Source organism: Haliotis rubra, unplaced genomic scaffold (genome assembly GCF_003918875.1).
Source record: "Haliotis rubra isolate DU_JTF1 unplaced genomic scaffold, ASM391887v1 Scf137, whole genome shotgun sequence".
In the NCBI taxonomy this organism is placed as follows: domain Eukaryota; kingdom Metazoa; phylum Mollusca; class Gastropoda; order Lepetellida; family Haliotidae; genus Haliotis; species Haliotis rubra.
The window spans coordinates 1,257,139-1,269,316 of record NW_025765303.1 but is presented as its reverse complement, the minus strand read 5'-3'; the positions used below and the strand labels follow the sequence as shown (position 1 = coordinate 1,269,316).

Below are 12,178 nucleotides of genomic sequence, written 5' to 3'. Positions count from 1 at the left end.
GTTTGTTCATACACAGTTTACTCATTGCAACTTAACAAGATAAGTCAGTCAGAAAGATTGCTTTATTTATGATCAACCATGAATTTTACACATCTACAGTCCCAAGGAAATATCAAAAATGATTTTTACTCCATCATACACTTTTAGCTGTATTTGAATTTCCTCCAGTCTGTCTTCCTAGAGTAGATAGTGCATGGACTTGGTATCAAAGGTGGGCTTCTGTATGTGTGCAGCATAATGCCAGAAGAGTTAGATGTTCAGTGCTCATTGTAGCATGTGTCCACAGCTTTAAATTAAGCCTTCGAAGAGAGGCAAAAGACCTTTCACAAGCAACACTGCCGGCTGGTATGGTCATGAACACACAGATCAAGTTACCACATGATCATTGGGATGAAGGAATGATTAATGATATAGCATCGGTTCATAGTAGTGGTGGTCCGATTAATTGAAATAATCGAAGATTGGTCGCAGTGACTAAACGACCAAGCAATCAAACACGACCAATCTTGGAACACTTGTTTGCATTAACACTATTTTTCACAAGGCTGGTTTTGTCTGTCATTAAATTTACATTTCATAAGCACTACATGTACAAGCTCGTTCCAAGTCATGATTGAATTTATCTTAAAGAATCCAGGAAATATGTGATCCTAACATACTAATCATCATTTAAATATGCAAAATTTGCAAATGGAATTGATGCAATTTGCAAAAAAACACAAATTACTACAGTTTTTTTCTTTATATTTGTGTGCATTAACAAAAATTACAGGAACATTTGATAAATGATGCTAACCAATTATTTTCGATGATTGATCGGTTGTAATGGACCAATCATCAATTATTAGATTTTAAACAATTCCCAACACTAGTTCATAGTTCCACAAATAAAACAAATTCGATAGTTTATATAATACTATGTATTTATTTTTTCACCAATCTATGTTTGTTTGTGTATTGTATATTCATTGTTTTCTATGTTATCCTTTACTTTGTCTATCCTGTCTATTGAAGTTATGTGGATTGAATGCAATCTTTTTTCTAATTAAGTCTTTTGCTCCTTGATTATCATTAGGTATTGCACAATATGCCTTCAGTTTAAAGGATTCCGGCTAGTCTATGTCATTGCCCTGAATTCCTTATTTTATTTATTAATGGTAGTTGTTATCATATGTAATTAGGTGTATCATTTCTGGTACCGATCATCTGTCAATCTTTGCGTCATAAATTGAGGTGTAGATTTCAGGGCTGCGTTGAGGGTATACGACACTCAAAAGAGTGTTATATCAATGCTTTGATGTACATAAAATAATCTGTAAAAAAACTGTAGGGGGGCAGCTGCCTCTCTGCCCCTGCCCCCCGGGCTACGTACAGCCCTGATCAATCATACTAAAATTCGGGGTGATGTTGTTCAAAGCAACCTTAGCACTTCAACGCCAGTTGTAAGTCTATATTATGGTATGAGAGTTGCGATCACCCTAGCCCTAAGATTGCTTTGTACAACGGTACCTGTTCAATAAGTCTTGTAGTTCCATTGTTAAAGTTATTGAGTGACAACCACACAATGCCCCATCATAGAAGCTCGCTGGACTTTCAGTCTTGTCAGCTAATAATAAATAATAAACAAGTGTTATACAAAAATCTTTTATTTGCAATATCAACATAAAGTAGTTGTTTACAATTATCTTTCATTAAAATATAACTGTGTGATTTGTTTACACTTCAACATGTATATTGCCAACATGTTTTCTTTGACAATGGCAAGATGGCATTCAGAGAAATCTGTGTTTGACATGATTCAGATTACACAGGTGAACAAATGTTCATGATCAGCCATTTGTAGCCTGGTGAATTAACACCTTTCCATTCAGGCCACAATTGTAATTTCTAGTTGCCACATTCAGCACCCTGCTCCATAAAGGATTACGTAGATTCAGCCATATGGTGACTAAGAATGTTGTGAATTTATAAATAAATAAAAACAAATTTAGATAATATATTTACCTGTCTGCAAAGGACAGTAAAACAACTAGAATGTCACAGTTATACAGATGTATATGTAAAACTAATAGAGAGTGAGTGACGAGAACAATTTAATTTATATCAATATCAAAATTAATAAATTTGGTACGCAAAAACCTGTCATCATTGGACAGTAAAAATACTAGATTATCACATCTCTTAATTTAAAACTAGTAATAAAAATAAATCACTAGAGATAACAGTACATATAAAAAAGGGGGTATAGATCATGAGCCACTGAAGGCTGGACATATTGGGACTACACAAAGAGAATATACAATGTATACATAATCAACAGATCTGATTGCACAAGGTCATTCAAAGGTCAGTCCAATTTTTCTAAAACAGTAACAATTATCACAAGGAGTAAGTCATTTCCCTATAGTTGGCCCATGATGTATACATGATCAGAAACATGGAACTTGAGTGAGTTTGACACCGTTTTGAAACATATTTCAGTTCAGTTGTGTCATGGCATCTTGAAGAATGAGTGAGTGAGTGTTGGGTTTACACCGCTTTTACCAATATTCCAGCAATATCACAGCGGGCGACATCAGAAATGGGCTTTGCACAATGTACCCATGTGGGGAATCAAACCCGGGCCTTCGGCATGACGAGCAAATGCTTTAACTATTAGGCTACCCACTGCCCCACATCTTGAAGAAAATCCCAAATGATGTTGGGTACAAGGTACAATAAGACTGAACTGAATCACATTGTTCACTCTCATTCCCACCAGTATCAATCATCAGCAATTTACACAGAATTGTGTGGTCACTGTTTGTTTTTTCTTTAATGCCAAACTCAGCAATATTCCTACAATATGGTGCAATCTGTAAATAAATGTGTCTGGACCAGACAATCCAGTGATCAATATCATGAGCATCAATCTATGCAGTTGGGATACAAATCAGCAAAAGGGGCGGATCTAGGATTTTGGAGAAGGGGGAAGGTGCACATAAATCATGAAGTCCAATGGTTGGGGGAATCACCGCACCCACCAGTGGTAAGTGGTTCTGCTTCACAGGTACATGTTTTGAGTTTGATTCCCACCATGAGGAATACCAAAGGACTTCATTATAATGGCTGCCCACCCCCTTTTGGTACACAGAATTCAGGTATTCTGGATTTATAAGTGTGGTGGATAGATATAAACATATAAAAGAAACATATAAAACTCCTTTACATGTTTTAACGTTTTCCTTGCTTTCTCAGTTTAAGTAACCCGTGAAGGTTGTCAGTAACCCATGCTTGTCATAAGAGGCGAGTAACGGGATCAGGTGGTAAGGATCGCTGGCTTGGTTGACACATGTTATCGTTTCCCAATTGCGCAGATCAATGCTCGTGCTGTCGATCACTGGATTGTCTGGTCAGACCGCTGCCATATAGCTGGAATATTGCTGAGTGCGACACAAAGCTAAACTCACTCAATTTAAGTAAAATCAAGCCTTTTTATGACTTTATAACATTGTATTGGTTTTCATCTGCGATCGTTATTCTGCCTTTATAAAGTATATTCCAATATATGCATTTGTGATATGTGTTAAGTTGTTTTGAGAATACAGGAGTGTTAATACAATACAGAGCGAAAAGTTACCTGGCATTCAGGATTCGTTTTTAGCAGCACTATCCTTTTATGGTAAAACTGGTAAAAAGTGTAATTTAAACAAGACTAAAATATCACATTACTTCCAATCTACAAAAACCCTTTCCATATTAAAATAACTTCAGCTCAGTCTGGAACTCCCAACTTGCTCAATATTAACATGCAATGAACATTTTCTATGTTTTAGGAGTACACAGCTGACATATCATTAATCAAGGCTCAAGTTTTAATACTTTCACAAAATCTTGTTCTTGTTGTAATTCCATTCAGTCTCAGAAAGAAGGATTCTTGGTCAGATTATGTCCCATGCACCTGTTGTCTTAACAACCAACAAAACTAAGGATCAGGCAGTCACATGCTCATCATGTCTGTCTGTACGTCTAGATGTTTGGTATTTTTGTCACAAGCCAGCAGACACTCTTCAAAAGACTGACTGACTTTGGTTTTACGCCACTTTTAGCAATATTCCAGCAACATCACGGTGGAGAACACAAGAAATGGGCTTCACACATTGTACCCATGGGGCATTCGAACCCGGGTCTGCGGTGTGACGAGCCAATGCTTTAACCACGAGGCTACCCCACCGCCCCATCTTCAAAAGAAGAGATGTATATCATATAAATCTTGTATTGCTGCAGTGCAAATACATTCACACGCATAAAACATACCTTCCAAAATCCACATCATTCAAACTAAAACTACGCCGACACATTAGCATTCTTTCTGTAAAGGATATAACATGATCCCGAGGTTTTGGTTGAAAATGTAAACATGAGGGCGAGGGAGAACCCAAGGGCCTGATATCCTTACCTCAGCGCCAAAACGTTTGATGAGTGAAATTAAAACTATGGCAGCTACGGATACAGAAAAGACAACTGCCGATTCAGGAAACGACATGGGATCCACGAAATCTACGATGAAGCCGACAGTCATCTTCAATTCAATATTTCTTAAAATGTCATTGAAAGAAATAAAACCACTGTCTCTACTTGACCTTTTTATCCAGAAAGAAAACATTCATTTCGTGAAAATCTACTTTCAGGGCCAAGTATGGAGTATTGTATAGAATGTCCCAGGGACATTGTATATGACCCTGAAAGGAGGTTTACCTAAGAAAAATATAACCTCCAAAACGACAAAATATGACACCTGAGGTTTAAATGTATTGATCCTCGTCCATATCAGGTGGCATTACATCCACATACACTGACGTGCATCTATTCTGTGTTGGCTTTGAACAGGTGTGTGATCTCGTCAATCGTCTTTCCTTTCGTCTCCGGTAATTTGAACATCGCGAACAGGAAGAATAGCAACAGCATGATGGCGAACGGTACAAATGAATACATACCAATGGATTTCTGCAAGTACAATGGTGAAGAAGATGAATATAGAGTGAAAAACACACTATGCACGCACAGCTTGATAATTTGCAAAGCCAGAAGAATTATAGATGTGAACATCAGATTGGAAAAGGTCATGATACTCCAGTAATAAAATTCTCAGTTATTAACAAAGGAGATTCATCCCTACATCATCCATCCATCCATCACAGGGCTCGATTTAAGAGTCTCATGTTAACCTTCTTGACCCACGTGCACCCTGAGATAAAAACCAAGTTGCATCAGCCACATTCCAATTGCACTGCTTTTATTGCTATTTTGTAATGAAAGAAATCTGCTGTTGAATTATTTAGATGTTGAAACCTCATTCCTGTTTTTTTTCCATTCCTCTTTAAATTTGAAAGTCTTAATTTTTTTAGCATTTACGTTTGTCTCTAATTCACATTTCAATTCATCATCTGTAGTTATATCACTCAGCCTCTAAATGCCGCACATATTGGCAATGTCAATGGAATCACTCGACACATATCGGCAATGTCAATGGAATCCCTCATGTTCGTATTGGCCAGAAGAATTATGCATGTGAAAATCAGTTCAGAAAAGGTCATGACAGGCTAAAACGCAAACTCAAACTCAAACCCATCCATCCATCCATCCATCTTTCAAGTATGGCTATGGCAATATTTTAATTGCAATTATGATTTCATAGAAATAACATTTTATCGAGACAACCGAAAACTGAATGACATAAGATTATTTTAAGTTGAATATCATACCCGAAACCCTGACCTACCTGCAGTGTGGGGAATACCAGACCCACAACACAGTTGGCCGACCAGTTGACGAGCGTTGCAGTACTGACAGCTGCTGACCTTGGACCCTGGGCGAACAACTCTGCCACGATCAGCCAGGGAACGGGCCCTGACAACAATTACCCTTCATATAAGACATTTTGTCTATAATTACATGAAGGATCTTTTTTGTGTGAGAGACATTTTGGTTAATTCAGTAAAAGTATAATATAGAGTCATATGATAAATGTTTCATGTATCTGTGATTTATCTCTCCAAACACACGTTCTGAAAACCACTTACAAAAATCCGTTCTGCTCTTAAAATCAAGCAAGGATGTTTTGGGAGGTGAACACACATGGGCTCGTGAAGCTAGCGTGTAATACAGGTTAATGTAATACTCCAGCAGCTAAAAGCTATTTAAGTTCTAACCTTGCATTTTAGTTCCCAAAGAATCTTATTGCTGAATTCATAAATTTGATAACAGGTAGATCATGAAACTATTTCTTGCCAAATTGGCACCCTTGTGGGTTTGGAATACAACATGTTTCAAGATTCAACCTTGGAATCGCAAGCACAAGCAAAAGATCTTGTGGTAGCAAAATAAATTGTTGGATAAGTAGGACAAAAATTTAGCCATTTATCGATTTTTAAAAAAAGCTATAAAAAAAGTCCACGGCCATGTCAACGCTCTGCCGGACTATAACACCTGATGACGGTGTTTGATTCCCGGGACATGTTACCTGGTCCGATTGCAAAGAAGGTGATGTAACAGATGATGGCCACTATAGACAAGTAGGACAGCCATGACGCTTGGTCCTGAAACAAAATGATGGCCTTCGTGAAGGACTCTACAGAACATAAAAAGAAGAGCAATGACAGAGTACATTTCAGTGCTGATTTCACAAGGATTTCAAATATGTCATTGCATGTTAGCATGTTCATTGAGGAAAGATTGCTTTATTGCAGGATGTAGATATTTTCCCTTAAATGAAGCTCACAAGTTGAAATAGTGCTAACACATGGTCTGTGGCTTTGCATGTTGGATAGATAGATTACAAAACCACAAAAGGATGTGTGATATTACTGAAATTCCACTCTAAATTACTCCCCAGCTCCAAACATTCATCGATCATTGGCCATGGGTCATTTTTAAGACAAGCAGAATGATACTTCACATGAAATATAGTATCAAAGAGATAGAGATAGAACTAAGCAAACCATTGCCACTGTAAAGCTACCCAAATGTCATGTCTTTCATGGGTTGGTGGGGTGGCCTTGTGGTTAAAGCGTCCACTCGTCACGCCGAAGGCCCGGTTTGATTCTCTACATGGGTACAATGTGTGAAGCTCATTTCTGGCGTCCTCCATGGTGATATTGCTGGAACGTTGCTTAAAGCGATGTTAAACTAAACTCACTCACTCATGTCTCTCACCTTAAACTCAAGAGCCACAGTGATGACGACGGTGAAGATGAACATCCCTCCCAACCCCAGCAGAAGCAGGATGCGCCTCCCTGCCCTGTCGATGAGCAGGGCTGACACAAGCGTCATCAATACATTCACCATGGACGATCCCAGGGTAGCAAACTGGGAGTTTTGCGCAGACAGACCAGCTGATCTGTATATACTCGTTGAGTAGTATATCACCTGTGAATAAAAAAAAATAGATGGTAGATCAGGTCATAGTCAGGTGCACTGCATGGCATTTTTTTCTGAGGTCAATAGGGGCGTTGGGGTACCCTAGTGGTTAAGGCATTTGTTCGTCACAGGTTCAATTCCCCACATGGGCACAATATGTGAAGACCATTTCTGGTGTCCCCCGCCATAATATTGCTGGAATATTGCTAAAAGCAGGGTAAAACCAAACTCACTCACTCACTCTAAGGCCAATAGACATTAATGAGCTGGCTATCGATTTATATCTGAGATATTGATAACTGTTGACTGATTGATTATTGATAGATATTGAGCAAAAATGCCCAAAAGATCTGAACGAAATCAATATAGTTCGCATCATTGGTGAGTGGTTACATATTTAGGCCTTACTCTCTAACAAAACACTGTCCTGAACATAATTTAGAATAGGCCCATAAATGCAGTGTCTGAGGGTGACTGTAAACACATTGGGCAATAAAATATCCTTTTTTTCATCAAAGAATTTGACCAAAATCACAATACAAAATGCATCACATATAAACAAAAATTAAATTTGCCAAGCAGGTTTTGACTGATGGAAAGTTAAGAAATAGTGTACAACTGCAAAAATCTAACATATCCTATTTAAAACAGAACAAAAGTTATGTTTGGCTTATGTTTTTCATTTATTTTGAAAGACATATGATACCCTTAGAATTGTTATATTCTTAGTTTGTGATATGTATTTGCGTTATTCGTATTCGTACCTTTTCGTATTCTACATTCTAGTAGTTGTAAATCATGGATAAGAAATATCCTCATGAAAAGTGGAGCAATATATTAACAAAACACCAATCAATAGACGAAATATTCATCAAATCCTGATCAATACATATGAAGGAAAATACATTTCCAGTAACACATACTACGTCATAACCTTATATAAGTAAATGCAAAGACGGGAGAAAAAAAGCTCAGGCCATTGAGTGCTCAACCGCTGACAATAATTGTAACATGTCTTAAGCCAAGGGCCATCTACTAAAACATTATTTTGATGTCTGAGGGTCTGAGTGAGGCACAAAATTCGAACCAACCAGCAGAGGTTGCTGTTTCTTTGAAGAGAGTCCTCCTTGGGGAAGATATAAGCATTTTTATGTCCATAACTATATTTTGAATAAAATATTTACAAAACAAAAAAGTCATTTTTGTCTTGTTCGACCACACCATGGGGCCTCACGTCCAAGAGAAGGTAACTCTAACCTTCAACCTCGAAACTCACTTTCCATGCCAATCGTGATCAGACAGAATGTGGGGAGGAGGGTGGCCCTACCCCAAGGAGGACTCTCTTCAAAGAATCAGCAACCTCTGCAGGTTGGTTCAATTCTTTTTCAGAAGAGGTCCTCCTTGGGGTACTTATGTATAAGCATAAGACAGACTCATAAAGAACAAAGAGTCGGGAGTGGCATTCTGTCTGGCAAATCAATCCCAATTCAAGTGGACTTCACCAATCTAAAAATAGATTAAGATCTCACTTACTTACCCAGTCACGTGACGTCCAAAGCCGATTAGTTGAGTAAGGATTAGGGGTTGAACAATTGCTGAGCTAATATGTTACAGCAAATTAATGGCTCAAATGCACACACACACACCCAATCCCCCTCCTTTTTTGGGAGAGGGCTTAGCACTTGCCTCTATAATAACCAGAGAAATTATAAGCCCCAATACAACCTTTCTGAGGAAATCGAATAAGTGCAAACGCCACTGAATGACTGAAAAGCAGGATAAATCACCCCCACCAAACAATCTTGGCGTGAGGAAGATAAGTGTAAACACCCAACAACCAATGTGCTGATTAACACAGACTCCCATATACGAAATCTTGAGAAGAGGGAAATGCTGTTAGTGTGACCGAACTAGTGTTGGCTCGCCATTACACTTACCTGGTCACGTGGCTTGAAGGGAGGCATGCGCGTTCATAACCTGCCCTGCCCCCTCCCTCCTTTAGGCAGGGAGGCATGTACAGACAAACCTGACCTGACCCAACCCGAAACAGTGGTAAGGCTAAACGATGTAGTGACATGAACCATCAGTGGATATATCAATCATAGACATTGAACACAGAACCGATACCAATGACCTGTTACTCACTTGGTCAGGGTGGACACTGTCCACTGGAGAGAACCAAAAGACCTAACTGAGCACGAGCCTTAGAATGGCAAATGAATGCGTTCGGCCGGTTCCAAAGAGCGGCAGAACAGATCTCTTTATTGAGCAGTGCCGGTGTGTAATGACCTCAAAGCGGCAACTGCCCTCATCAAATGAGCCTTCAGCTCTTCAGGGAAGGCATACCTTAGCTTTGTAACCGAACAAATTACAGAAACAAGCCAACAAGATACAGTCTGCTTGCTAGCAGATTTCCCAGTTTTCTCTCCACTGAAACAGCAAAACAGATGGGTTCCCATACAAATCCCTTTCTTTCGTTCGCTATAGTCCCTGCGGCAAACCAACAGATGAGCACTGGAAGGAGCAGTCCCCAATGTGGAAGGCTGGGTAAGCATTGGAAGTTAGATATGAGCTGTCATGTGGAAAGCAAGATCAATCTGAGTCTGGAAGGTATCTGGAAGGCTAATACTGGCATGATCAGAATGAAATACTGTCAGTGCCGGGTCAGTAGATATTGAATGGATGTCCCCAACCCTTCTACCAGGGGTCACCGACACAAGAAGAGCCATCTTCCATGTAAAACAAGTGAAGTGAGAGAGACAATAGACTTGAAAAGGCAGGACCAGACAGCCAATTGAGAACGATTGGCAATTTTCAAGGTGGGCTGGTTCGCCGACGACACGGTCAAATTCTGTTCACACCAGGTACAAAGTGCTGTACGAGAGGGTGCTGCCTAGGCAGAGCACCATCGATTGGGGTGTGAAACATGGAAATAGCCATGGAGTACCCGTGAATTGTGGGGGCCACAAGTTACTCCAACATCCGAACTAAATCTGCACAATAGGGATTCTGAAATCCCAGCTCGCATAGCGGCTCCACCTATCCACATACTGAACTGGTGTTAAATCCAGCCTCAAAGCCAGAATTGTGTCTGCTACTGTCGCAGGAATTCCGCGTGTCTGGAAATTAGACCTGACAGAGGCCAAACCACCCATTGAATTCGAGGATTTGGGTGTGGCACCCCGTTCAGAGTGAGAAAGTCTGGCCTTAAAAGGTGATTCGAGTCCTGGCGTATGGACTCGAACACCAAACTGACTGCTGTCAGTTCCAGGTTGCCCAAAACACCGCCCCAACCCTTGAGGGATGTATCTGTTTGGACTGAGAGTGTCAGCATCGGTATTGGTGTCTCCAAGGGGAGCCCCTTGGAGAGATGCCCGATGTCTGCCCACCACTGAGTTCAACCATTCTGGCGTCTCAAGTAACTTCTAGTTGCTCTCTGAGTGGGACGCCAGCTGTGCTAAAGCTTGCTGTATGGGTCACCATCGCTGCCATGTTTCCTAGCAACTGGAGCAATCTCCCTGCTGAAACTCGAGGAACTGAAGAGTTACCTCTGAACTTTGACGATTTGATGTTGAGACGAGGTCTGACTTCTTGAGATTTACAATCCAGCCCAGTTTTGAATGAGTGTCCAACAATGATGGTGTGGCTTCCAGACTCAACATTTGTTCTGCAGCCCTGTGGGGAGCCAGTTGTCAAGGTACGGGTGACAACACCTCAATTTGGAGAACACCCTTGGTGCTGTAGAGATGCCTAAGAGGAGCACACGAAACTGGAAGCTTGTCCCGTCGAAGGAGAACTGAAGGTACTTCTTCAAATTGGGGTGCACTGGAACATGGAGGTATGTGACCTTCAGGTCGATTGACGGCCACCAATCCCCTGCCTTGACAGATGAGATCATCTTCCGTTTTCCAGAGGCCCTGTATGCCCATAACCGCACTCATCATTTGGCTGGCACAGCTACAAATGCTGTCCCTAACCAGGTGAGAGTGGACTTCTGTCAGCTGCTGTGCCAGAGCCACTGATGAAGAATCACTAGCGCTCTTTCCCCTTTCCACCAGTTGCCTCTGCAGAGCAGAGAGATACGCCGAGTAGACCATACAGAGTTGGGCTGATTTGTGGGAAGGACAACAGACTGACATATAGAATGTGAGGCCATGTCTCAGATGCCTTGCTGGATGCAATGGCTTCCCCCAGGAGGCAGAACTCCGACGGGTCCTCCCCGTCGACAATGACCCGAGGCAACACAGCAACTATTCTACCTCGCAGTTGCCTTGGGCACAAACTGAATCATTGTAAAGTTCAAAGTGTCGAAAAGAGCCAATGCTCAAATCGACTTGTCCACTGTTTAAGTCCAAACCCCGGTTCTGAGGCATGTGGGAGTAGCCTGATAAATCGGCGTTCCCCTAGCACTCCGGTAGACCTCAGAGTATTCGGTATTCCCGGCACACTCGACAGCCTCTTGGCCAAGGCTGAGACCTGAGCTACCGGCACCAGGCATCTGCGCTGTACTGGAGTGGAAGCCCACGTTGGTGCTACTCCCGAGGTTCAGAGCATCCGTGGAGCCAACTCGGCAGTTCGAGTCTGAACCCCGGTCCCGATCGCAAGACACATGGGAGTAGCCTGACAAATCATGGTTTGCTGGTAGTCATGTAGACTGTGGTGTGACCATTAGCTCTATCACACTCAACAGCCTCTTGGCCAGGACATTGTTAGACACCAGGCCAAGGCCTGAGCTACCAGGGCCATGAATCTGTGATGTACCAGGTCGGTGAGAGTCCCC

General features: G+C 41.1%; 1 protein-coding gene across 5 annotated transcripts in view; it reads right to left on the bottom strand.

Annotated features, from left to right (window-relative positions):
• Window positions 1–1,630: 1,630 nt before the first annotated feature.
• Window positions 1,631–12,178, bottom strand: part of LOC124268214 (solute carrier family 2, facilitated glucose transporter member 1-like) — a 65,435-nt gene continuing 54,887 nt past the window's right edge. For 4 of the 5 annotated variants that reach the window (XM_046703246.1, XM_046703250.1, XM_046703247.1 and 1 more), the window contains exons 9-12: window positions 7,195–7,407; window positions 6,503–6,578; window positions 5,762–5,889; window positions 1,631–4,986 (exon numbers count right to left, since the gene is read on the bottom strand). In XM_046703246.1, coding sequence (XP_046559202.1) covers window positions 4,846–4,986; window positions 5,762–5,889; window positions 6,503–6,578; window positions 7,195–7,407 — 558 coding nt within the window. In that variant the 3' untranslated portion in view covers window positions 1,631–4,845. The remainder of the gene's footprint in view (window positions 4,987–5,761; window positions 5,890–6,502; window positions 6,579–7,194; window positions 7,408–12,178) is intronic. The other variant, XM_046703249.1, reaches the window with a different exon arrangement.